Here is a 27,500-nt window from a genome sequence, read left to right as displayed (position 1 = left end):
TATATAGCTTGATCTCTGACACTGGGTGATAGGTGACGCGTCCGTGGGGTAATGATAGAAGCGAGGAGACGACATGCTGCAGGGTTGATTGCAACAGATACTCGGACTCGCTACTCATGTTGATCTACGGTCAGTTTTGCCTTTTAGCCAACATTGGACAAGGTTGGGACACACACAGGGGAAGACTGATCCTGGATCTGCTCTGCCCTGACATGTTTTCTTCAACATGAGCCCTGGTTTTCAGGGTTAATTAGCCTATTGCCTCTAATGACTAAGTGTTGCCATTAGCACCTGTGCGAGTGTTTGTGTACTGTATGTGCGTTGGCCTGTGCATGCACATGCATGTGTGTTTGTGACAGCGAGCTGTTGCATTAAGCCTAGTGGATGATGTGGCATTGTCTCTCTAACAAGAGCCAAGAGACCCTTCCGGATTCCATGGAGCCGGAGAGCAGGCAAACATGGGACTGAGGCTGGTATTTTTAGCTTCTGCACTTCATTTCTCTTCCTCTCTCACTCTGTCTATTCCCCCCTCCTCCCCTCCTCCTTTCTTCCTTCCTCACTGCCCTCTGGTCATACCCTCTGTCTCATTTTTCTTGTCTAGCCTGGGGAGAAATGGGGAAAGTTTGGCTGTGAAAAAATAAATGTAAATGTCGGTCGAAATGTAATATTCACAGCAAGGATACTCTGAGATGGAAAACCCTCCCATCAGTTACTCACTAATTGATGCAGTGATTGTTCACCTGGCAGAGGGGAAACCGTAATGGGTCAGCCTGCACCCCCAAGCAGCCCCTCATAGACCCGATAGCCGGTTCCAAAGCACAGAGTGGTGTGACTGTGTTCAGTCAGGACTCATCCTCCTTCAAATCCTGAATTTCTGACTAGTACGACTTTCTTTGTTCCAGTTTCTTTGGCTGTTTATGCTTATTTTACAAAGGGTTTGTTTTGACTATAAAGGATTTGCAGATTACTTTATTTCTTCTGCACAGGGAAATATTGCTTGTGGCTGTAAACCATTTATGCTGAAGGAAAATAAACAGGATGAAGAGAGAGAGAGAGAAAGAGAGATTAAGAGGGAGGGCTTTTATTTTCTTTACCTCCACACCTCCATGTGAGTGCATGTGTGAACACAAGAGCACAAGAGAGACTGTGAGACTAAGTGTTAGAGAGAGAGAGAGAGAGAGAGAGAGAGAGAGAGGAACAAGGGAGATATACAAGCAAAAGTGTGGAGAATACAGCGGCCCTGGGAATGCATTTAACGGAGTGAGTGTGCAAAAGAACAAGTGCTGTATGGGTGGCCATCTCAGGAGAGTGGCCACGAAGCGAGAGAGAAAGAGAGGGCGAGAGCGAACAGCTGGTTCTAGCGTCAGATTCACGCTGATGGAGATGGGCCAGCCTCAGCTCCAACGTTACAGACTCCTAACGCTGCCAAGCTTCTCGCCACAGCCCTGAACCCTGTTTTCCCATGCTCACTATTTCCTTCTCACCGTGAACCAAAAAAAGCCTCTGGGTGAGGGCCCTATATATAGTGCAGAGGTGGGGAACCCAGTTCCTGGAAGACCACATCTGTTTATTGTTTTAGTGCGTTTTGTAGCCATCCTGGCTCAGTTAGCCGAAATGGCTGAATACTCATCACAGGCTTCAGCTTAGACAACAGTACAATGTTTCATTTTGGGACACTAGTATATATCCTCTGTCTTTTATAAGCTGGTCCATAAATGTTGCTAAAAGCATAAGCTCACAGCTTACTGATTTGGATTGTGAAATAATCAAAAGCAGAAGCTTGAGATCAGGAAATTGACGCAGCCCTCTAGGAACAGGTTTGTTATGGGCAAATGTTGGTCTCTGTTCCTCAGTGGCTTGCTGAGTGTGAGAGCCAGGTACAGCCGGTCTTTCGAGCTGTGCTGCTGGCTGTTTCCACGCGCACAACGTGAACAACGTGATAGAGCTCCCTTTCTCAAGGCCGCTCACCTTGCCATACAAACAGTCCTTGTGCACACAATAGAAATGGCATTGCACAAACATTTTAATGCTTTTTGAAGAGAGAGTACATTCATTCATTGTGCTGGTGTGATGTGTGCTTTGAACAGAAGCAGAACTATCTCACAGTTGAAATTCAAAATCAGAAAGTTCAGTAGAAGCTCCGGTCATTTTTTAAAGACCCTTAGTGATCACTTTTTTCCTCACAATTAAACTATTAATTAAGATGCATACTTACTTTATCCAAATTTATAAACAGGTAAATAATGACATCTCCCTTTGTTGTAAAGTATGTCATTGTTAAACACGAGCGCTGGAGGTCTGACAGGATATGACTGTTCTGTAATGTATTTTCAATTCAATTTTACTTCTAATTGCGACCCACTGAAGGGACACAACACTGATTCAGCAAAAAGTCATTCTCCATCAGGCTGTATTAGCAGTTTGGTCTGTGAAAGGCCAATACCAAGTCCTCCTGTAGTGACCAATGCAATTTATTTGTTGGTTTCAGTCTAAAAACAAAAGGACTTTAAAATCTCAGGCTTATAACTGTAGTATTTTTATTTTTTTTATTTTGGTTCCTGGTATGTATTATAAGTATGAAAATGTCTGATTTGCACAGGGTTTTAAAGACAAGTGATTATGTCCTGTGCATATGCCATTAACGTGCCATATGTAAGATTGATCAAGATTTTTCAAAGTACACAAATGTCCCACCTTGCTAGTGTATTATATCTATGGTGTCTGTTCACATTATGATTCTCTAGCCTGATCCAGAGGGACCACTGTGTATGCCAGGTCTTGTTCCAGCTGAGCTGTCAGTTATCCAGTTTGGACTGAGCTGTTAACTGAACACTAACCTTTATTTGACATCTCATCACTGAATATGCTACAGATTCTTCCCACAAAAAAATCTGCTGATGGAAATGATATTAGTACTTATATAAAGTGGTTCATATTCAACTCATTTTTGCAAGTGTTTGCCCTTGCACAAACTGGGTGTAGCAGTCTAAAGCTCCATTGATTGTTTTTTTTACATTGTTTTCCAATGAGACAAACTTAGCTGTGTTGAGAATTTACTTTTTATTTACTTGAATCTTTCAAAGGTCGCAAATTTCTGTCAGTCAGTACTTGTTATGTAATTTAAAATCCATATCCTAGCCCATGACAGTCACCTCCATAACAGTGAGTCCCATAGGACTAGATCTGTGGAACATTGATCTTTATGATCTTTGTGCAACAGCCATCCTGTTCAACAGGGAGCAGATTACCTGCCAAACTGGTTGCTGAAGTGAGGACTCTTTCCACATTTTCCCTTTCATACAACAAGAGTTCATAGCTGAATTTTTATATTAAGTTGATAATCAAAACTAAAACTGCTCTGCTTCAGGAATAACGTCACATTGCTTATTTAAAGGGATAATTCACTGTCTGGGTTTTCAACATTATTTCAGTTTTAGTATATGGTTTGATTTGCCAAGAAAAATTCTGTGCAGTGAAGATTATTTAAGATTACTTTGAGTACTTAAATACTATTTGATAGTAAAAGTTTCCGGTGAGTTGCTCTGCAAGCTTTAGATTGGCAGGCATGAGTTATTCAGAGGTCATTATTGCAATGTTATTCCTCCAGAGGTTAAGGTAGCTTTACAGTATTACCCAATTACCCTTCAAAGAAATTACATTTACTGTTACGTTTGGTTGGAACTATTTACTACGGCGTATGCAACCTGAGACTGCTGCGCTCGTGGAAAGAAGTACCGGCACGATATAAAAACTGATCCATGTTGCAAGCTCACACAACTAGGACCTCTGCAATAAATAGCAACCTGGGGTGAGTTAAAATGGTACAATTCTGTACTGTACGTGTTTCACACGCTGCCTCCCAAAAGCCATACCACTCACAATGTGGACATGGCTTTCTGAAACTTACCCTCTTAATCTAATTTTATGAAATTTCGGAGTGAGGCCGGGGGTACACGGGCGGTAAGTGTAGGCTGGTGTGTCAGGCTTTCTCTGTGCTATCTGCTGATTGCGTTAGCAGCTGTGAATGAGGAGCAGGTGCGGGGCTGCTAGATGAAATCGAAGATTTAAAGGCAAAGCCAGTTGACATTGACGAGAGTGACTGTCCTCAGTGGAGCCTGTCAAAGAACACTGTGCCAATCGATGTCCAGAATAAGCAATCTACCCCATACTGGTAAAAACAGAAAATAAATAAAATAAGACTCAAGTGAAACCACGGTCCCATCCATGGGGCGCTCTGTCCAGAGCCTCTCTTTTGGAGTAGGCTCGAGTAGATGATGAGGAGAACGTGTTGTTTTAGAGTGATGAAGTAATGATGAGTAATGAAGCAATAAAATCAATTCATGGTGACGTCAAGCATGTTGCTTTTGTAAGCCGGTTGTAGATTGGGGTGTGTTGTAGAAGAGAAGTGTAAAACAAACATTGCATCTCTGAAACCTTAATTTATAATGCGGTTTGCCTAGAGCCATTCAGTCATACTGCACAACGGTGATACAAACATTTCTGGCAAAACAAAAAGCAGCCTACTGGAACCTTATTTCCCCTAATATCTGGCCTAATATGCTGTATGGACTGTTCAGTCCCCTTAAATTCAATTTTACAGGACAGGAACCCGCAACTGAAAGAGAATAGATTGCATTTGTTAAATAGTATATCCTGCAGGGTTGCAAGCCTGGTTTTCAAAGTCAACATGATGTCATCTGTCAGCTGAAGAAGCCAGAACTATGATGCCAAAATAAAGGTCAGACCGCCAACTGACTTCTTAAAATGAACTGGCCACAAAAGAAACACAAATAAAGCCCTATTTTTTCTCTGGAGTGAGTATATCTATATCTTGCTATTTTTGCTTACAATACATCGTTTTGGTTTTCTGATTTCATGTGTAATTTCTTCTGACATTTCAATGATGCAAGTCAATGAAAGAAGCACTGACATTTCAGCCAGACCTACAGGCATTAAAAATCACGTATTCGAAAAGCACGTTTGACTCCAATCACCCCATGCAATGCGTCTCGACCAGCCGTGGAAAAACACTTTCGGTGATTGCAGACAAAAAAGGAAATCAATTCCAACTTGCAGTTCAGCCCCATGCCACGCTTGTGACTGCGCTAGGCGTTTGAAAAGAAGTGGATCTTCACCTTGTCCTTTTATTTAGATTAAACCATGATTGGTCCTTCTTGCAGAAAGCAGTCAAAGGCAGGACCTGCAGTCTCCTGTGGCGCTCTCCCGCGAGTACTCGGTCCGCCCGTGATAGAGCGGAGCGGTTCACCGAATGGCAGAGCTCTCGAGAAGAGTACTGCCCGTCGCCGAGTCTCACAACGGCTCACCCGGTGAACGCCTTTCCGCGGTGGACAGGATCAATATTCATTTCTCAGTTTTGGAAGGGCTGTAATTTTGTGACTTGTTTAGTTCTTTCCCTCTTTTTTGCAGCTTAGCAGAACGAAATCCTCCACTCGTTTGTTCTGCTCGGACCCCTCACCTCCCCTGTTCTCTCCCTTGAAGACGACCTTTCGGGTTAGAGGAGGGTTTAGTTGCCTTGGTGAGGGATGAGTTGATATAGAGTTCAAGCTCCAGTGTGTTTGTACTATTGTGCCTGTGTCTATGTGTGTGTGTATGCTTGTTTATGTGTGCACTTACATTTTGGCTGAGTACATTTATGTGGGCATCACTGCTAGTCCTCCTCATTTCTCTTTTTCTACCTTTTCAAATATTTTGAATGGCCAATTGTGCTGTGTTTTAATGTGGTGCTGTTAGCATGACAGTTCATCGTACTTAATCAATCAATCCAATTTAAAAAGCACATTTTACAAAGGTTGTGTCACAATGCTCTTTATAGTGTAACCCCTCAAGCCCCCACAAAGCAAACCAGAGGCAACAGTGGCAAGAAACAACTCCCATGATGGCATGTAGGAAGAATCCCTTTGAGACCCAAACTAAGTATGGGGAACAGGCTCAGTGTTGTGCCTGAGAGTGTGCACTCCTCCCTGCGATACACCGTGTTGTGAGCGCAGTGGCTAAGTTCCACACAGCCAGCCACATACAGAAGTGTACTGCTGTAGAGCTGTTGATCTTCCTCCCGGGTGCTTGAACCCCTGGTGCCCTCGTCCACAGTACCCTGCCGAGGAGAATCGAATTGTGTCTCGCCACTGTGGACTGCCAGTCACAGTTAGCCAATGACCCTGGCCAGACAATAACCAGCCATGTCTCGACTGTAGCGCTCAGCACATTTTCCAATAGAAGCCACTCTGGGCACTCATCTCCCTTTCTTTACCCTTACAGATCTAAAATATACAGAAATATGTTGTAAATATATGGACTTTTTAAGGGGAAACATATTAAACAGTTATATCATTTTAAATATATATTTTGCGATATTTGAAAGTGGCAGTAATTTATATATTTGCGCGTACATTGTGAAGGGCTGCAGTATCTTGATGGAATATCTTACTTGAATATATTTGCGGTATATTGCATTTCTGAAAGGGTGAACTCCCCAGTGTGCCTGTAGGCTCAGCGCTGGGGGCTCAGAGGCCAGTGTGGCCCTGCTGCTGACGTGCTCCTCACCCTCTGAAAACTGAACAGAAAAAAAGTGCTGTTCAGGTGCATCAGAAACTCTGACTGTGCCCAAGGCCGCATGTGCATTGTGTCAGGATGCCTCCCACTCTAGAGACAGTAATAGCTATGCATTACAGCTGCTCATATTTTAAGAAGGCATATACAGTGCCCTCCATAATGTTTATGACAGATATTTTTTCAGATATTTTTTTCTTGATTTGGCTCTATACTCCACAATTTTAGATTTTGTATTCACAAGTGCAGATTCACAGCTTGTATGAAAATGTATTTTTATACATTTTGTTTTCACCTTGTAGAAATTACAGCAAGAAAAAAATATGTCTTCGTCCCAAAATTTATGGAGGGCACTGTACATTGTTCACACTTGCATTACACCTTTGTGTATATGTTGTTCAGTAAACAGTAAAGAGAAAATGTTTGGCTTGTGTGTGCCAGAGAGATGTAGCTGAAGGACTCTGGTCTGCAGTAAGCAGTCACCTTCGGTCAGAGATGATGGGGCTTTGCACACCTCCGGGGCTGCACCGTCAGCCAAAAACAGCGAGCCACGCTGTCTCAGACAAATAGAGAGCGCAGGGCAGTTAACCTGACACACTCATTACGTAATAACAAGTCTGTCTGGATACACGGGCGTGTGTGTGCGCTCGCAGCTGTCATTCAGTCACGTTATCGATGGGGTATTATCTTCGCCATCAGAGGTACAGCTGGAGATGTATCACTGCTGCTGCTGCAGCCGCTGCTGCCGCTGCCTCTACTTTCAGTGATGTCAGTGATGCCGAAGAGGACGGTTATGATGGTGGAGTTGTCGATGACTAAGCGGACGTGATCGTCATGATGATATAACATGACGTGATGTATGTAGTGTTACATGAAACTTATGCTGACAGTGACAACGGTGATGTTGATGACGACGATGACGATGATAATGTAATTAAAGTGACCAAAGTACTCATGAGAACAACAGAGGAAGCATAATGATATTGATAAAGCTAATCATGATGATGATGGTGATGTTAATTAACATAACTCATATACTAATAAGTTTAATAATGAAGAAAATGCTAATGATGATCATGTTCATGATGGTGGCCCCAACAATGATGCTGATGATCATGTAATTAACATGATTGTCTTCGTCTCTGTAATTATGAATGTAATGTTGATAATAAGGATGTTGATAATGGGGATCGTAATGATGGCACTGATGATGGACATGATGGTAACAGTAGAAACAGAGTGAGAAGCTCTGCTCGTTGGCTGTGGTGCAGACGTTTCAGCCTTTTGCACTGTTGGATTCTAAACAGCCCTGGAGTGAATTAAGATGCACTGGTTTCATCACTACATCAGTGTGTGCGTTTTCCTCTAATGTATTGTGTATGAAATCCATTAAAGAGACAATTTCAGCATTGCCATTACGGAGCTTTCACAACTGAGTTTATTATTAAATATTGGCGCAATTAAATTGCATTACGGTATAAATGGGACTCATTAATTTTCGATTGGCGGGCTGCTTCTGTCTGTCGCATCCATGTTTCCTCCACCCACCTCTTTTCCCACTGCTGGATCTGCAAGGAGGCTCTGTTTGTTTGTCATCTGTCATCTTCATCATGGAATTAGTATGAGAGACATAGGGCTAGTATTGCTGCCGGTATATTCAATATGTATAAATGTCATACAGACTGTATTGTAAGCATATAATGGTTAATCAAAAAGATGTTTGAAAGAAAGGCTGTCGTATGGAATGCAGATTTTCCTGAAATACTGAACTGAGAGTTGAGAGACGTTCAGATGGACTGTATCTCTGATTGTATTAAGTTCAGATTTAAAGCCTCAATATTTACATTATTGCGTGTGTGTGTGTGTGTGTGTTTTGCATGCTTGGGAAGCATAATATACTACTAGACCTCTATATTACTATACTATATTTACACTCCTAGACGCTTCAGATACAAAGTAAGAAAGTAAATTCTTTGGAAAATAAAAAGAGAGTTATTGGTCACCTTTTTGGAAACCAATTACTCATGCTTTTTGGCTGTTGCCCATTTCGGCAAAGACTGATACAGTAGAGACAATACTGCATTCTAGTGGCAGTAGTGAGTAACTGCAGGTTCAGGGTGCAGACAGTAGTGTGACTCTCTGCGCCCACTGTGACATTGCTGTGAGTTTCTGTAGGTGGAAACTTCTGTCATTTCACGGTGACTGTTAGTTTACAAGAAGGTTTACCTATCTTATGCAGGAAACTGTCCTCACTTCCTGGAACAAAGCAGCATGAATTATCACACTGAACAATTAATGTTATTCAATGGATCTGTATAAATTTGTGCCTGATTTGCAATACATTTACTTAATTAACTTATGGGATTGTCGCAATTAACTTTTTTAGGGTTGATTAAATTTGTAAAGCTTTATTGGTGATTAATGATTGGTGATTACATCATCACTTTGTTTGCTGAAAATATGCTTTCTACAAATGTCAGCGAGCTATGGCTCAAGTCCTCTTATAAAATGAAACACTATTGTTCTTGCAGTTGTTTCAGGAAAATCTTGCTTCAGCCAGAAACCTTTCAGAAAAACCAATGGGATCAGTCCATTGAATTAACATGTGAACAGGAGTTACAGATTTAACAGTTGTGTGTAGTGCAAAGCAGGCAAGAAAATTATCATTCTTCTGCAGCTGTCACTGACAATACATTTATAAATGTGGCTCTTCACTTGGGGAGAGCTACGTCAGTTTTCTTCCTCTCTTCTCTGGTGTGTTCTACACCACCACTGACACCGACCATTTCACTCGTCCATTGCAGAGATGGGCTTCTCAGGCTCCACCCTTACATGGTGTGGCTTATATCTTACTGGCCAATCCTATCAGGTTACCTGGAGTGGATCTGCCCTGTTTTGACTGGTGTCCCACAGGGCTCTCTGCTTGGTCCTCTCGTCTATTCTCTTTATATTAAACTGCTTGTTCAAGTTATCCCTGTTTATGTCACGTCATATCATTACTATGCTGATGCCACTTAATTCTTTATCTCGTTTTCTCCCTCTGACACCCAACACCCACACTCTGGCTTTTACTCACCGACAAAGCTAAACGGCTACTTGTACAAGCTCTTGAAATCTCTTGTTTGGACTATTGTAACACCTTGTAGGCTGGCGTGCTGGCCTGTGCTATCAGCCCACTGTAGCTGGTTCAGAATGCTGATGCCTGTCTGGTCTTCAACATGCCTAAATTTAAACATGCCATGCCACTTTTGAATGCCCTTCGGTGGCTTCTGGTGGTTGGCCGCACACATTTGAAATGACTTGCACCAGCATTAACTTAATGAAATAAATTTTTTAAATATATGTAAATAATATTTAATGAAATTAAATGCAGTAAATCAATTAAAGCGAAATTGGACAGCATGATTCATCACTGTGTGTAAACAAAAATGTAATAATACTGAACCTGTTAAAGAGTTTTAACTGACTGCGCTCCTGGTCTTTTCATGTATGACCATCTGTCGGCAAACAGCAATCAAAACCTTGTGCGATAACTGTGACTCAGGAAATTGTAACAAAGGGAAAATTGCGGAATGACTCCATAATCTCTTTCGCTCTGAATGATCCCTGCTTCTGCCGGGAATTGTGGTTACTGTATCCATAGTGATCTGAGATGTTTCCCGGACCAGTACCCAGCAAGCATCAGACTGCTGTCAGAGCCGTACAGCGGTCTGCAAGCGACAATACCACTCACCAGCTACTTTACGTTCTTTTAACATCCGATGCTCGCCACGCCTGCTTCCCCTGAACTGTAATGCCCATTTGCGAAATTCTGTTGGGCCAACAGTGGGCCTGTAGAGTTTAGCTTGAGCTTGCATGTTTAGTGTATGTTCACAAGCTGGGAAAATCTGTGGGCTAAGCAATGAACTGCAATCAAAAACCGCAACACACTGCTCTGTGCGTTTATGGGCAGTGGAGAAATTCAGAGCACGTATCGCATGTGAGGTTACTACAGCAACCGAACCCAGTGCAGTCTGAGACTATTCAGGTGGGAAAGTGCAGGTGGTTTGGCGGTTAGAGAAGAGGACTCTGGGACTTGAGGAGGATCAAGGGGTGAAATTGCAGTGGGAAGTGCTGCCTGTTAACAATGTACTTTAGCTCAATTGCATCTGCAGAAAAGAAAAGCTGTTTACATGCAATGTGGGTTGAAAGGAATGTGCTAGGCAAGAATGGGCAGCGATGGGGAAAAAATACTAAATACAGAATGCTAACCAAATAAATGCATCTAGAGCTAAAAAATGGTTAATGCACAGGGTGCTTTGCAGGTGACACAGAGACATTAAACCTGCAAAATAAAATGCAAGCAACAATACAGATTACATGTGACATACGTAAATATGAATGCATATTTAAAGTGCACATGCAGTATTTGAAATTCTGCCCAATGCAGCAGAGAGGAAAAGTAACAAAATGTGCGCTTGTGTTACAGGAAGCAGGAGATGCTCACCATCTCTAATGTCCCCCTTGGGGAGTGCCCTCCATCACCCCCCCGGACTGCCCCTCCAACCATGAAGGTAAGGTGACTAGGACCAGCTGTGTGCCCCTGTATAAATGGACATGTAAATGGAAGCTGTGAAAGTCGCTCTGGATAAGCATGTCTGTTAAATGCCTAAATGTAAATGTGAATGATCCTAAGATGTGAAAATCTGAAACTGGTTGTTGTCTACCCAGAGGTTGTTTGTCCTTCTGTCTTGAAAACAGGTGAGCAGGTCATGCTCTACCCAGCTAGCTAGTGTACAGATAGCGGCCAGCTGTCAATCTGCCGGCATTTTGCAAATTGTCAATTCCAGCAGGCCAGCATGTAGCTGAGGCATGGCAGTTAAGAAATGGCAAAGTATTCAATGCTCCTGTGACTAGCAGTCCGTTGTAGTGCCAATTCGTAGAACTGTGGCATGCAGGCAGCTGTTGCCGATGGCAGTCTGATAGATGCTTACTTGCTGGGTAGAGCCAGAGTGATGGAGAGGGTGCTGCATTGAGAAACAGACAGAAGTAGAAGTAGTGTGGTAGCCCAGGTGCGGAACAGACGGGCCAATGTCACACGTGCAATAAGGGCATCGATATCCAGCTCTATCAAGTCACTGCTACTTTCATCATTCACCAGAGGCCACTCACTTTCAGTGTTTAAGAAGTGTTTGAGCTTCAACAGCTAGAAAGCTAATCCGCCTGGGGCTTGTAACAAATTCTGCAAGGGTTCCCTTCTTAGACCCACAGTAAGGAATATTGGTTAAGGAACTGAACAAGAAACCTGCTTCTCCATACAACAAGAAATATGGTTACTTGCTTTTTTTTTGTCCGGGAGTGACATCACAGTCTTCAGTGGCCATTCACACTGATTCACACCTCCGAAATCCGCAACATTCTCCCCGTTTGAACTCAAACCACAGCCTGCACTGGCGGATACAGTAGACATCAGTCGTATTATCCAAGTCACTGGCACCACTGTTACCAACAGCAACAGTGGTGCCAGTGACAGTGCTTTCAAATGACAGCCATTGGCTGCTACTTCATGCGACAAAACCTGATTATCCTGCTGAGCTAAACCGTAATATGCCCTGCCTAGGGAGCTAATCACGCTCTCATTGTTTCTTAAGGGGTGATGTCATTGTCTGTATGGACAGCACATGCTAACTCACTTTTTTAGGCTCTGCTTGAATTGCATGAAAGAAGATGTGGGTTATTCAGAAGGTGGATAATAACGTAGTCCCTCAATCAAAAAGTATCTCTGGGTGTGATATCACTGTGCACCTTCATGCATGTGTATTATTTCAGCGTGTGCATGTATCCACTGGCAGGAAATGGATAAAATTAGAAAGGTTTTTTGTAAATGCATTTAGTATATGATGCGCTGTTTTAAATGCAGCACAAAGGTTATTTCAGTCATTTTAACCGTGACGTGCTTAAATCACGGAAGCACTTTTACCTCCTGAGTTCTGCCAAACTGTACTGCTGTTAAGCAGAACTATGTCATGGCGTCATGGTTATGTCATGGAGTTTTTACATGCATAATCTTCAGGTTTCTTCTATTTCCAGCTTTAAAACGGCAATTCCAAAGTTATTAGCCTTAACAAAATAATTCATTAATTCATTTTTTGTTTTTATCTTTAGAGTCAAGGAACAGTTTTTCAGAAAAACAATTCTGAAAGTGGAACATTTTTTCTGCAGAATTATTCCACATAATTAATGCTAAAAAACAAACAATTTGTTAGTTATTTCATTTTTAATTGTGTAGATCCGATGTACTGTACGGTACACGTTTTTCCACACTGGCTGAAATAACATGATTAATATTTTGCCTATTTAGTCTTGCTTAATTGGTCTCTAACTTGAGGCAGCTAGTACATCCTTTGCTTGAGAATATCTCTGGACCTTACCATATTAAAGCGCTGAGTCACTCCCTCTGCAAATCCCATGTACCCTAATTAAGATTGGTTGTGGTGACAAGACAGGCCAAGCTGAAATACAAAGATGTGCTACGAGCCATCAATTTTGTCATTTGCCAGTGTCAATCCAGCCATTCAACCAATTCAATGCAACGTCTAAAACATTGCTCTACAACTGGCCATCTTAACTTCATTGCATTACAACTTTTGTGTGCTACAAGGCTTGTCTGAGCACTGTGTGTGTGCATGTGTGCGTGCATGCGTGCATGAGCAAGAACATATGGGTGTGTCTACTAAGAATCACTCTGAATGTAGCCACTCCCAATTCTGTCATTTGTGAAAATAGAAAATGAAAAAGGGAAGAGTCTATAGAACGTCCTTTTCTCACAGAAAGGAGGAGAGAGAGAGGGAAAAAAACACTGAATAAGCTATACTCGTAAGACCAGTTTTTCATGTGCATGAACTCCTATTCACACCGGGACCTGATTTAGCCACTTCACAGATGAGTGTCAGACAGAGAGACACAGAAAACAGACAGCCGGAAAATGAGGTATAGTACGGAGAGAAAGATAGACAGAGTGTGTATGTGTGTGCTTGCATACTGTATGGTATGATTGTTACTGTACGGTGGGTGTGTCTGCAATTGCATGTGTATCTCTGTGTGCATGCTATATAAGTATAACTGCCTGTGTGTGTGTGTGTGTGTGTGTGTGTGTGCGTGTGCTTTTTCTTGTGTATCTGTGTGCAAACTGTATGAGAGTATCTATCTGTGCCAAATCATCATCATTACATTGACATCTGGAGTCAGTACCCATGGAGGTTCAGCAGGTTGTGATGATGTTGTTGATTGTCAGATACGTAAACCAATGGCTCAGCCATGAAGCACAGACAGAATGAGGAAGTGAATTACGGCAGGCAGCGAAAGACAGAAGTGCATAAATGAATGCAAAAATGGCATACAATAGTACATACAAAGAAAGAAAAAGGGGAAAGAGAAGTGGAGCGTGTGTGTGTTAGCGCTTTCATGGTTAGTGTTAGGGGCATTGGGTGTGGCTTACGGTGGCCTGCTACTAAAGGTTGACTGACTGGAGATGACAATCAGATGATGGTGGCTGGTGAATGTGAACCTACTGCTCTCACCAGTCCCAGTCAGTCAGAGAGGAAGGGGACATCACTCCAAATAGTCTCTGCCCAGGGGTGGCAAAATAGTGATAAGACAGTTACAGAAAAAAACAGAGGCGCTCCACCAATCATGGAGTATGTTGGTAACAACCAATAAAATAACCAGTAGAACTATGTTGATGGTGACTGGTGGATACTTTCTATCTACTTCTTAGTAATTCCCAGGGGGATATTGAAAGTATAAAGTAGCCACTAATCACTGTCAATATTTTTTGATTTGGTGGTAGCATGCTCTGCCACTGGAGGAGCTCCATGGCTTAGTGTTACTGCCATCTTATACTTATTTCATTATCCCTGGCTCTACCTGACCTAGACCATGATGAATGCCAGAGAGAATGGTCTCTCCTTTGCTTTATTAATATAAGGGACTTTAATAATAAGATGCATGTAAGGGAAAGAGAAACACCAGTTATTTTCTTGGATTTCATATTATAGTTCTACACAATAAAATACTTGTAAAAGGCAAATCAAATGTACTTAACTAGAGTAAAATGTGCTCAGAGTTCACGTAACACTTAACATTTTACTGCATAATAGGAGTGTCTGCACTTAGGAGTGTGTGATAAAATGATTCTTGTTGGCCATTTTTATTCATGGTAGAAATAATATTCATAAATGTATCTAATTCCTCTCTGAGGACCTCTCAGAGAAGTTCCCTCTGTGATGTTTTGCTTTGGTGTGTCATCAGGCATTGATGGGCTAATCTAAGGTTTTTCAGGCTGTCAATGAATTTCTACTGCATTAGGCCTTCCTTATCTCTGTCCTAACATGGACATGATGCAGTCGTGTGTTCAAGCTGATAAGATAAACACAAACACATACATACACATGTGCGCACACACACACACGTGCCCTCACACGCACACTCTGACACACACAAACACACACAACACACAGGAAGAGAGAGGGAGATATGTAGAGAATCACAAGTGTCTAAAGGAATACTTCATTTCTAAAACAAAGGTACAGATGTTATACTGACAAAAGCATTGATTGGGACCCTTGTGCTGCCTAAACATGTGGCTCTAATTTTTGACAGGGCGGGGCCTCCGAACTGAGATATGAACGATCCCCTCCAGTTTGATGTGTGGGTTGAGGGATTAGAGGCGAGGGTGTCCCACAGCTCATGTGTTCCTGGGACCTGGGACTTCAATACCAAGCCTTCTGAGACTCAGAAACTCAATGACAGGGTCAACAGTCCCGCCCCCAGCTACCCAGCTTCACAGAAATGGCTGAATGGTACTCTCACCCAACCGTCGCTAAGCCGCGATATCGTCGCCAGCCTGAATCGCGAGTTCCCGAACATTCGCAATTTTGTTTGCTTTTCTTAGATCAACAGTGTTGGTTATAGTGCCGCTGCGTGGGTTAACCATTAACACAGAGATAACTACCGCTGTCCTTCTCTGGCACCTTGGCTAGCCCTCACACTCGCAAAGTATCACATCTTTACAGCTATGAGGTTTTGGGGAAAATGGGTGAAGTAAGCATCTTGTTATGTTTTTAAAGGTAAGTAACTTATTTCAATGGTCATTGGTGAGCCTCCTTTGGGCTGGTGAAATGATAAGCGTACACGACGTTGGATGAACCCACCCAGTGATATTTTATTGAGTCAACAAAGAAACTGGGTATGCTGTTCAGATAAATCATCTTGAGGATATTAGTATTTGTGATCACTTTTGGTTTTACTAGCAGAAACACAGTATGAAGAGGGAGAGGAGCACAAGAGGGCAGGGATGAGATGTACATTTTCATCTCTCTTCCTTTCTTTTCGCTTTCTCACAGTTTCTCTTCTCATTGTCTCACTATCAGTCCCTCTGGTTGTTCCACTTTCTTTCTCTCTCTCTCTCTCTCATGCTTTCTTGCCTGTAAAATTTTACCTAAACAATCTTGCAGTCTGTAAATTATTAACCTAAGGATAATAACAGAAATATTGCAAATATAAGAGCACAGTAATTGTCTTGTTCATTTATTTTCACCATCTAGTGGTGGAATATAGATAGTGCAGATACTCTGGGGGAGCTCTCATTTTGAGCCAGTGAATTAATTAATGCCAATACTTGGTCTTTTCCTGTAGTGTTCTAGAGTGTTGGAAGTCGACAGTTGTTTCTAAAACCCTGAATATTTTGTATCACAGCTTAATTGTAGACTCATGGCCAAAATTAAAATGTGAAAATGGTAATATTATGATCATAATGAAAATACATTCCTTCTGTTCATTTTTTAACAAAAATATCTGGAACCTGTAACATGTATTACAGCTGATGTGAGCCATATTGCTGTTGGCTCCCACTGCTAATTTGTGGCTCTAGTTCCATTCATCCATCATGTGTCAGCTTGTAATATATGCAGATTCACATCACTGACGATGAGCTCTCTAAATTAACATTATTGCAGACATCATCTGTCAGCCATGCTGTGCTTTAATTTCATCCCATTGTTGATGCAATCAAGGGTTGAATGAAGTCCACTTGAGGTTCTTATGTCATAATTGCCTTGGGGAGGTTAGCAAGGTGGTGGGGGTAGTAGAAGTGGGTGGGGGTGGAGACAGACTGAATTTAGAATAGATTCTTAATTCTTCTTCTTTTGTTTTGCAGTCTGCAGAGTTCTTTGACATGCTGGAGAAGATGGAGGTAGGTTCTTTTTGTGTGTTATCCACTTTCAATGATTAAATGTGAAAATACTGTATGTATGGAGGGGAATAAAAAATTTGTGGATCATTCTGAAGAATGGGCAGTCAGGACAGTGTCTGCAATGCCCGTAATTCTTGGGTGCATTTGTGCAAATCTGTGTCTATAAACCTGCCCTTGACACTCAATGGCAGAGCTTTTGAAGGGACTCTGTTAATCAGCATGCACAAATACGGTATATATTGCAACATACTGGACAGTCTCTGAGAATCAAGCCTTTTGATTTACTACAGTACTGCAGTATGATTTTCTAGATTTATAGTAAAAGTTTCCACAGCAGCATGTGTCAAGTCTCTATCTCCTAAGAAGCAGGAGAAATAACTAGAGAGGGTCCAGGAGATTGGTGTGGTGAGTGAGAGAAAGTTATGACTAAGACGTTAGGGAGATAGACAAAGAGAAACTGGGAGCAGAAGCAGGCAGGCAAAGCAATTAAACAAAAATAGGAAATAAAATACATATTCTTCTCTATTCGGTCTATTCACTCTATACAGGTGTGTGTTACATTCAATTCAATTCACTCTCAGGACCAATTAATGGTAAAACAGCAGGCAGAAACATTTAGTGAGATTCCAGCATCATACGGTTTCACTGGCACTGTAAGATCACAATTTGATGTAAGCCCCCCTTTTCCATTACGATAGGCCATATATTTCACTTATTTAATTCATTTAAAATGGACAAAATGCAGTGTTTAACATAACATTCAGAAAATCAAACATTGCACCTGTGTTAGCTATAAACTAATTTTCATCAGTCCTCTTACAGAACTGAGATATACTGAAAATAAATTATTGACAGATTACAATACTTCACAATATATGGGCATTCAAGTCATTCACTGCCTTCAGATGTATAATATTTCCGAAGAGTCCACATATTTACAGTATTTTGCGTCCTAGTAAGGTTCTGTATTGATATCAACAACCATTCTGATACCGTCAGCGCTGAGCAGAGGGTGGAGGCTGTGGTTGATGCTCTGTGCTCTGCTGTTTGACCCCGCCCCTGCCAGGTCCCGAAAGCTGAGGAGCTGAGGACAGTTCCGCAGAGGCATAAGGTCTGAACAGCATGTGCCAGTAGGCACTGCCAGTCTGTGTGCCATAGGCCCCCTCGCACTGTGGACCTCAGTGTTGAGGCGCCAGTTCTATCCCGCTTCTGTGTTCATTTGTCCATGTTCGATTTTTCCTCCGTAATATTTTTTTTAATCATTTGTGTTTATCTGTATTGCCCTTTGACTGTGGTTGAAATATTTGTGTCAATTCTGTAAGTTCCAGGTATACCTTCACTGGTTTGTAATGAGCCCTTTTAAAAAGCCCGCAGACTTCAGGCATATTGAAAATGTATGTTGAAATTATAGCAGAACTTGGAATTTTCAGGTGTATGAAGTGTAAAAAGAAGAGCTCCCATTTATCGAACTATGCTACGGTGTTTTGACAGGTCTTCATCAGGTCAGGTACTGACATAATTCACTGTTACGTCTTTCGTACACCCTATTCCAGGAAGTGATGTCATTACCAATACTGCTATAAACAGGACATGAAGTTCTTGTTGACTCATGTATACCTGACCTGATAAAACCTGACGATCAAAAAATTGTTCGTACATTGCTAAATGGGAGCAATGATGATCAGTATGCTGTCTTTCCTTTTTGGATTTGAAATCCCCTATAACTCCAGCACTGGGGTGTGCATATGTTTTTTTTATACCTCAAGAACGAAAAGCACAGCTATTAATGCATGTATTACAAAAATATTTAAATTACTGTTTGTATGATATAATACTATAATTATTTATAATACAGATTACAATATAGATGATACAGATTACAATATATAGATTTCTGATTTGTTGACTACCTTTTGAATAGAAATTCTGAAGCTGGAGCTCTTCTTTACATAAATCCAGGGGATTAGGTTTTCATAACCACTCATAAAAGTAATGGCAAAGTGAAGCGTTGCATGCCTCTATTACTCAAAGATCACTGCGGGAGACTGAGACAGCCTTGTTTATCAGGATGTTAAAAAAAACATGCTATTTGTGTGTCGCTGTGCACTGAACCAGTGGGTAAACTTAGGAATTCACAGTTTTTTCCCAAGATACTGAGTGTTTCTGGATTTGATTTTGTCAGCATTTTTGCTCGCTTTTTTCTGTGAAACTTATTCATTTGTACATTTTGTACACATTAGCAGTGTTGGGGAAAGTTGTACAGGCTACCAATTACTTCACACTGAAAGTAGTTGAACTACAATCAGGCTACCCTAAAGAGAAATGTAGTTTCTGAAAATACAGTTACCCAAAAAATATAATACAAACAACTTATCAAAAAATTATTAAAAACCTATTATTGTCATGTTCCCCAGACATGATGCGTGTGTGAGCAGTGCCTTGGGGCGGACCACTATACAGCTCAGTGAGGAGAACCAGCAAAAGTGAGGCAATTGTCAGTTGACCATTGGCAAAAAAATTTTAAGGCAAAAAGTAGTTGGTAGTTCCCGAAGTTAGTTACACTTCAAAATGACAAAAAGAAAGGTAGTTAACTACTAAACAACCCGATACACAAATTTGAATGTAGTTGAATTACCAGCAAACTGCTGTAAAACTAATTGTTTAACTACATGTAGTTAAACTACTCCCCAACACTGCACATTCAATATTGGAGTATTCCTTTAGGTCATTGTGACTTCAGGCTTCAGAATGAATAATTGCCAGTCTGAAAGTGTGTGTGCATGTGCTTTTATATGTGTGGGAGGATGAGACACTCCACCCTTTGCACTGTCTATCTGCTCTTAGATTACACACTGCATTATTGCACAAAATGACAACCTGTTGCCATGACTACTTTTTAAGGAACTTTAGTACACTGTAAATTTTTGACATGACCTTTTCTTCTGCTTGTACGTTGAAAAACCACCCCAATTCCTGTCAGTAGCAGAAAAATCCTCTCAGGTTATGTGCAGGTTTTTATCTAAAGTAGAAAATTATGCATGCATTCTCTCCGGATAAATATTTTCCATTCTAAGTGAAAAATTAATATTATCAGAGGAAAACAGGATTTTAAACTGGATGTAAAAAACACTTTTAAGGTAATTTGCATATCAAAAGCAACTCACCCTGCATCTTTGGGTCCGTCGTGTTTTGTTGGTTGTGGAGAAAACCCACTGTGTTGAAACATTAGGGCACTTAGAGCGTCAGCGGGGATGCTTTCCACTCAAAGTTCATGCTTGAAGTAGTGTAAAATCCTGTGTAATTTTCCCCATTGAAACCTACTGTGTAATTGGCAGCTTGGAGACAGAGTGAAATGGGTGGATATCTACGAGGGGTGGGGGGAGGTGTGTGTGTGTGTATGCATGTGTGTGTGTGTATATGTGTTTGTGTGTGCACTCTCACCTCTCAGGTTTTACAGCAGTGCTAATTCTTATTTTCCCTCCTACAGGATGACTACATTCCCTACCCAAGGATAGAGGAGGTGAGTGGACAGATAGGCAGCCTTACAGAGACTTAGTCAGGGTAGACGCCAGTCAGGCACTGCATACCTTGTGAAAATGCAACAAAAAATACAATTATTAACTTGTATATGATTATTCAGTTATCTAATACATTTTCTGCTCAGTGTGAACATATTTGGACATAGAAAAAGTGGTGCTTTTGACTACTTTTTCCGACCCTATTTACTGATGTCTTGCCCATAGATCTAAATGCAGATGCCACTTTAGTCACAGTTCCTACTGAAACGCTAGCCAGTTGAGCAGTCTTTGTGACTGAAGCTCTTGCCATCCATGCCCCAACAATGAACCCTCCTTCGAAGTCACTTAGATCTTTTCCTCCTGCCATCTTGATCCAGAATCGAGGGCCTTATTAGACATGCCACAGAGCATGATAGAATGTTAATTGCTTAATTGTATCATGCAGTACACCTGTATGGAAGCATCTGCATTCATTATGTGTCTCCACTTATGTATTCAGGTTTTACCTTTAATTTGTCACCCGTTTGTATATATACCAGTAATATGCGGTGAGAGATGGGTGGTTTGAAAGGCAGTGTCTAGGACACGCCCCTAAAGGCAGAGGCACTCTTCCAGCTTTTGTTCCCACCAGAACGCATGCTTTAATTAGTCTGTGCTGAAATGAGTGAAGTCAGGTGACAGTGAAGACAGCGATGCTCTGTGCCTACTTTGCCTACCGTGACTACAAATCCCTGCGGCATTCTGACTGTTAACCTCAGAATTCAGAATGTACAAAAACATTATAGCTACGGCCTGTTATATATCCACTTATGCTCAGCTGAAGAACAAGTGCTTCTCTGACCTGCCACTGCCAGCGCGACCCAGGCAAGCAGGCCGCTGGTGCCAACTGTCAGTCTGCCAGCGTTTTGCAAAAATCAGCACTGCAGCGATCTCAGTCTTTGACTACTTTGCATTCTTTTTACATCTGATCCTCATCTCAACTGCCGCGCCGCAACTGTCGATTTTCAAAAATGCCCGTGGGCTGACAGGTGTCCCGACAGCGGTCTGTAAGACAGCAGCTAGCGGGCGCTGCAGATTGGCTGGCTGGGACGGCCCTCAGCAGCTCTTTCCCCTTCCCGTTCCCCCCCGTAGGTCCTGGAGAAGGGCGGCCCGTACCCCCAGGTCATCCTGCCCCAGTTCGGGGGGTACTGGATCGAGGACGCAGAGACTCTCGCCGGCACCCCCATCTCCACAGACAGCAGCTTCTGCGATGAGGATGACGGTGGCGGGATGAGCCCCAGCGGGCCCTATGGGTTCCGGCTGGAGTGCAACAGCACGGCCCGGGCCTACCGCCGCCACTTCCTGGGCAGGGTGAGGGCCGCGCGGAGACCGCTTCATTCACGCTACGCACTGCTTTATTCACACCACGCACTGCTTCATTCACACCACGCACTGCTTTATTCACGCGCTACGCGCTGCTTCATTCACGCCACGCACTGCTTCATTCACACTACGCACTGCTTCATTCACAAGCTACGCACTGCTTTATTCACGCGCTACGCGCTGCTTCATTCACGCCACGCACTGCTTCATTCACGTGCTACGCGCTACACACGCCTGCTTTAGGTTCTGCATGTCCCAGCACTTCTGCGGTATAAGTGTGAAACATTCAACTACTCTTCTGTGTCTGTTTGAATGGATGCACAGTTATACTCTACTCTGGCCCCCCAGTGGTGGAATGAGCTGCCCAACATAGTCAGCACGACCAAGCCACCACAGACTGAAAACTCGCTTGTTCAACGTGTATCTTGGTTCAACAAATCCTGAACCTACCTTATGCTGTAGTTTTATGCACTGACTGATACCACTTTGAGATTGAGTTTAGTGGGATTCTCGATTTGTCTTTCACTATCAGATTTGTAACGTATTTACAATACAAAAGAGTTTTAATTTTAAAATATCATTGGAAGGATTCATTATATTAAGTGTCTAACCTGACATCCAAACCCTGTCTCAGGTTTATGCACTGACTGATATCACTGGCGTTATAGCAGCCCTTTGCCTTTTCATAAATGCACTTTTGTAAATTGCTCTTTGAAATGGCCGGCTAAATACTGAATCTGATAATGTAAGTGAAATGACCGTCGCTCCTGCTCCTGCTCCTGCGGCTGTCTCAGTGTCCTTCAGCCCCGTCCGTCTCCCTTGGTTACAGGAGCACATGAACTACTACTGCACGGGCAGCAGCCTGGGGAACCTCATCCTGTCCCTGAAGCACGAGGAGGCAGACAGCCAGGAGTTCTTGCGCATCATTCTCAGGTAGGGCGCTTCACACACCTACACACCTGGGTATTCCCCCCAGGTAAACAACTATATACCTGGGAATTGGGCTCAGGTAAAAGCCTATATGCCTGGGCACTGTGCTCAGGTAAAGAAAATGTATATTCCTGTGCATTGTGCTCAGATTAAAAAAAAATCTACATGCCTGGGCATTGTGCTCTGGTAAAAACCTATATGCCTGGGCATTGTGCTCAGGATCAAAACTTACATGCCTGGGCATTGTGTTCAAGTGAAAATCTACATCCCTGGGCATTGTGCTCAGGTAAAAATCTACATGCCTGAATATTGGGAACAATGGAACTGTCGCACCACACAGCCAGCACTTAGCCAGTTTGTGCATGGACACGAGTACATGCGTTTCACTCATGATTCATTGCACACACATAAAGATGGATCTCTGAGTGTGCCTGCGTGCTTCTCGTCTTCTCCCTCACAGGTCACGGACAAAGACAATCTATGACAGGATCTCTCTGGCGGGACTGACGCAGCTCCCCAGCGTCCCACAGATAGCCAAGGTGCGCAATCATCGATCAGCCTCATATTGTCTGTCATGGAAAAAAGCCTTGTGTGTCCATTTATCATTTATAAAGCCGTATGACAGCCCATTAAACAAAATGTCTGTATTCTTTTATCCCTCTTTTGATCACTGATTTTCAGTGTGTGACGAATAAGGCAATGTTTCTGAAGGGACTTTTGGCACCTTTTCTGGATTGGAAGAATTCTTCCATGGGGATACAGAGTTTGAATGCTCTTTGTGTCTTGCCTTTAGATATACATAGTTTTTCAGCACTTACGCATCCATATAAAACTGAGATTATGTTTACATGCATATTGTTATTACAGTCATATTCAGCAGTTCACATGCACTGTGAAATATAATTGCCTTTGCTATTCGTGTGTACACAGTCTTCCCAAATTAGCCCTATAAAGAGCATGAAATTTCCTATTGGCTCTGCTGTCAGGAAGTGATGCTCACTTTTGCATTATATTGCCTTTCTTTGTTCTTACAGACATTTGGGTTAAAATTGGAATATTATTGTGCATGCAAATGTTGGCAGTGTGAATAGGGCAGGGTCCTATTGTTTTCTGGGGTTTTTATGAAGTCCCCACTAAGTGCTATGTACTATAAATGTTCCATAGCTCAGCAACTGAGAAAAAATAATTCAAACCCCTTGAGTCTAAACTGTAATGCTGTGTTGGGAAATAGGAAGAAAAGGGGTCAGCTTTTTGCTGTTTCCGAAAATTCAATCTTTTGGTGATGAAGGGTTTTTCCACAACACTGACAGTGTATGTAGTATTATATTTCCACTATTCCACATAAAAAAGTAATCTTATTAAATATGAATGCATGTCTTGTGTTTCAGCTGCTGTGTGATGATGTCACAGGCCTAAAGTTCAGTCCAGTTCTGTACCCCAGGGTGAGTACAGGTCAAAGGGCCTTAAGTACTGTACAAGCCTCTGCTATTTCCCACTGATGTGCACTGGCATTCCCACACAGGCATGTGTTACAACAAACAAATTTACCAGTTCTACACAGCTCTGGTCCTGGAAAGCCAATATGTGTTCTGGTTTGTATTGCAACCAATTATTCCAGTGAAAACAGCTGGACCATGGCATTGGATCATAGTAAAAATGCTTCCAGCAAGGCTATTTGTGTAGTGTGCAGCTTAGGTTCATGATTTTAATTAGAAAATGTGCAGGTCTGATATATTTTTTTAAATTGTTTTGCACCCCTGCCATGAACCATCTCAGAAAGTGAAATTCAGACAAAAGGCATGTCCAGTGTGACAGTTAATTATCTCTTCATCTTTAAAAGTTATGAAATGACCTTCCTAGGTATTGTCTTTGCTGACGTACCTTAAACAGTAACTATCTGCATGCCATCACTGTGCCTTGGACAGAGAACGCTAAGTGAAGTATCTTGAACTGATTAACTTTCTTTCATGAGAATGATGGACAGGTTTGTCAAGAATTTAGAAGGGACAGTTAGCTATGGTTGGAGAAGTGTTGGTTTGTGTATTATTATTATAGTACTGTAATGTACTGTGAAAGAAGATTGAGCTTAGTGAGATTCTCATTTTGTCTTTCAGATTTGTAGTGTATTTACAAGACAAAATAGTTTTAATTTTAAATATCCTGTGTCGTAATCAATGTTTTTTAAATAATTTTCAATATTCCACAAAAAGCACTTAAACAGTTACAGAATTCTTATGTGTCCTCAATAAGAAGATCTTGTTGAAACTTTGCCTTTAAAATATTAATTGCTGTTTGATTTTAGCATTTTTATATTGGTACTATTAGTTATAATACTAGTTATAATATTAGTAGGTCCTTTTTTGTTGATGAAACACCAATAAGTAATGTTCTCAGGTTAATTTATTTTGTTTTTGTGTGTGATTGTTTGTGTAACAGGGTTCCCAGTTGATTGTCAGCTTCGATGAACATGAAATTAACAACACCTTCAAGTTTGGGGTCATCTATCAGAAGTTTGGTCAGGTGAGGGAATAGTGTCATTTTCATTGCTTTTATTGCGGGTTGGTAGGTGGCAGTGAAATTGTTAGAAAACTGAGCTTAGAATTGCAGGTTCTTTTAAATGGAACCTTCAGTTTCCCAGGATCCCAGGTTAGGCACTGCCCTGGGAATTGATGCAAATGAATGGGTTGTATGTAAAACTTTCAGATATATAAATAAGTTATGAGTAAGAGAATCTAGTAAATGGTTGAATATGATTTGACTAGCACGACAATACTCACACTTATGCCTTAAACGTTAGCGTACCTCCAATTAACCTGTCTGCACACCCCACCCCCCTCCCACCCCACAACACGCTCTCGCTCTCGCTCACTCTTCTGTACAGACATCGGAGGAGGAGTTGTTTGGGAACAACGAGGAGACGCCTGCTTTCACAGAGTTTCTGAGCGTGCTTGGGGACTGCGTAGAGCTGCAGGACTTCAAGGGGTGAGAGAGAGGCTCCGTCTCCTGAGACCAGTGTCTTGTATTCTTTTAGCTGCTGATCTTCATCTTGACTGTCTTGCTTAACTGCCCATTGCCAGATTGCTGTACGAATTTGCAAAAACACCAACAAGTGTGTTTTCTGTGTCTGTCCACTAGCGGGCAGCTATGGGCACTTAATATTTGGCTGGAATAGTACTCATTAGAATTGGGGCTATACTGTGGCTTTCTATATTGTAACAGCCATAGAATTCATATGTTCTTTAATTCTTTCATTTATATGTATTCTACTATTCAATCTCTGAACCTGCACATTACCCCCCCCTCCCCCCTTCTGCATTTTACAGTTTCCGGGGAGGGCTTGATGTGTCTCACGGCCAAACAGGCTCTCAGTCCGTCTACACGGTCTTCCGGGAGAGAGAGCTCATGTTCCACGTGTCCACTAAGCTGCCATACACAGAGGGAGACCCGCAGCAGGTACCCCACCACGGGAGCCCCTCACTTATGACCCACATTTCAACTGCTCTTAAGTAGCACGTGTAATAAGGCCTGGATTCAATCAACATTTGTCCTTAACTTTTGACTCACAACTAAATGCTCATTTTATTCTTTGCATAGTTTGGCGTATACAAGGAAACAAGGAAAAATGTGACCATTTGAAATTAAGATTCAGAAGATTTTATCATGACAAAAATAATATTATTAGTGATTTCTTTGATTTAATTCTGGTTAGTATCTCATACTAACTTTATACTAATTTTCTTCAGAAATTTTTTTTCAGATGACAGTATATCCCAAGTTCCAGCACACTGTAAATATTTAAAATATTAATATTGATTAAGATATTAATATTTCAGAGTAAGACTATTTCAGCAAGGAGAAGGTGCATTAAATCTGTTATAGATCATCTCTGCCATGGAACATTAAGAGGAAATAGAAAATGTATGAGTAAAAATGTTCCATTCACTCCTCTTTCCCTCTCCTCCTCTCCATAATCTCTCTCCCTGTCCTCCACTTATTCTCCCTCCCTCTCCTCCTCTCCTATTCTCTCTCTCTCCTCCTCTCCTTATTCTCCCTCCCTCTTCTCCCCTTATTCTCTCTCCCTCTCATCTCCTTTTTTCCTCCCTCTCCTCCTCTTCCTCCTCCTATTTTCTCTCCCTCTCCTCCTCTCCTTATTCTCCCTCCCTCTCTCTCTCCCTCTCCTCCCCTCCTCTTCTCTCTCCCTCTCGTCCTCACCTTACTCTCCCTCCCTCTCTCTCTCCCTCTCCTCCCCCTCCTATTCTCTCTCCCTCTCTTCCTCACGTTATTCTCCCTCCCTCTCTCTCTCCCTCTCCTCCCCCTCCTATTCTCTCTCCCTCTCTTCCTCACCTTGTTCTCCCTCTCTCTCTCTTAGCTTCAGAGGAAGCGGCACATTGGGAATGACATTGTGGCGACGGTTTTCCAGGAAGAGCCTACGCCGTTTGTGCCGGACATGATTGCCTCCAACTTCCTCCATGCCTACATCCTGGTACAGGTGGAAAGCCCCTGCACAGAGCACACTACCTACAAGGTATTCAGTCCTGTCTGCAAGTGCTGTTCATCTAGTCTAAGATTGACACAGCGCTGGCTTCTCTCCAGACTGTAGGCAAAAGCCTAGAAGAGCTGAATTATTATGCATCATTGTTATCATTGTTATGCATTCTTATCTCCTTATAAGTATGATAATATAAATGCAATAATGTACAGCACATTTCCCACAATACAGCACAAAATGCTTCACAAAATTAAAAATGTCGATATAACAGTATTGACAAGATGAATCTAAGAGAGATAATGACACTAAAATAATGACGGTATTGAAATTAAAATATTAAAATGGACAAAAAAAGCAGCAGAAACGAATTATAAAACCAGTTTCAGTTCATCATTTTAGAGAA

At 42.0% G+C, this 27,500-nt stretch overlaps 1 protein-coding gene across 14 annotated transcripts in view; it reads left to right on the top strand.

The window, feature by feature from the left end:
• LOC135263433 (rap1 GTPase-activating protein 2-like) overlaps positions 1–27,500 on the top strand; it is an 84,163-nt gene that overhangs the window by 44,122 nt on the left and 12,541 nt on the right. For 8 of the 14 annotated variants that reach the window (XM_064351434.1, XM_064351433.1, XM_064351436.1 and 5 more), the window contains 12 exons: positions 11,036–11,120; positions 16,763–16,798; positions 17,865–17,909; positions 20,286–20,318; positions 21,448–21,666; positions 22,508–22,611; positions 23,069–23,147; positions 23,997–24,050; positions 25,045–25,128; positions 25,490–25,590; positions 25,932–26,061; positions 26,978–27,133. In XM_064351434.1, coding sequence (XP_064207504.1) covers positions 11,036–11,120; positions 16,763–16,798; positions 17,865–17,909; positions 20,286–20,318; positions 21,448–21,666; positions 22,508–22,611; positions 23,069–23,147; positions 23,997–24,050; positions 25,045–25,128; positions 25,490–25,590; positions 25,932–26,061; positions 26,978–27,133 — 1,126 coding nt within the window. The other 6 variants (XM_064351435.1, XM_064351441.1, XM_064351444.1 and 3 more) reach the window with 5 other exon arrangements.

The sequence above is a fragment of the Anguilla rostrata genome, chromosome 9 (assembly GCF_018555375.3).
Source record: "Anguilla rostrata isolate EN2019 chromosome 9, ASM1855537v3, whole genome shotgun sequence".
Lineage (NCBI taxonomy): Eukaryota > Metazoa > Chordata > Actinopteri > Anguilliformes > Anguillidae > Anguilla > Anguilla rostrata.
This window is presented reverse-complemented; position numbering and strand designations above follow the sequence as displayed.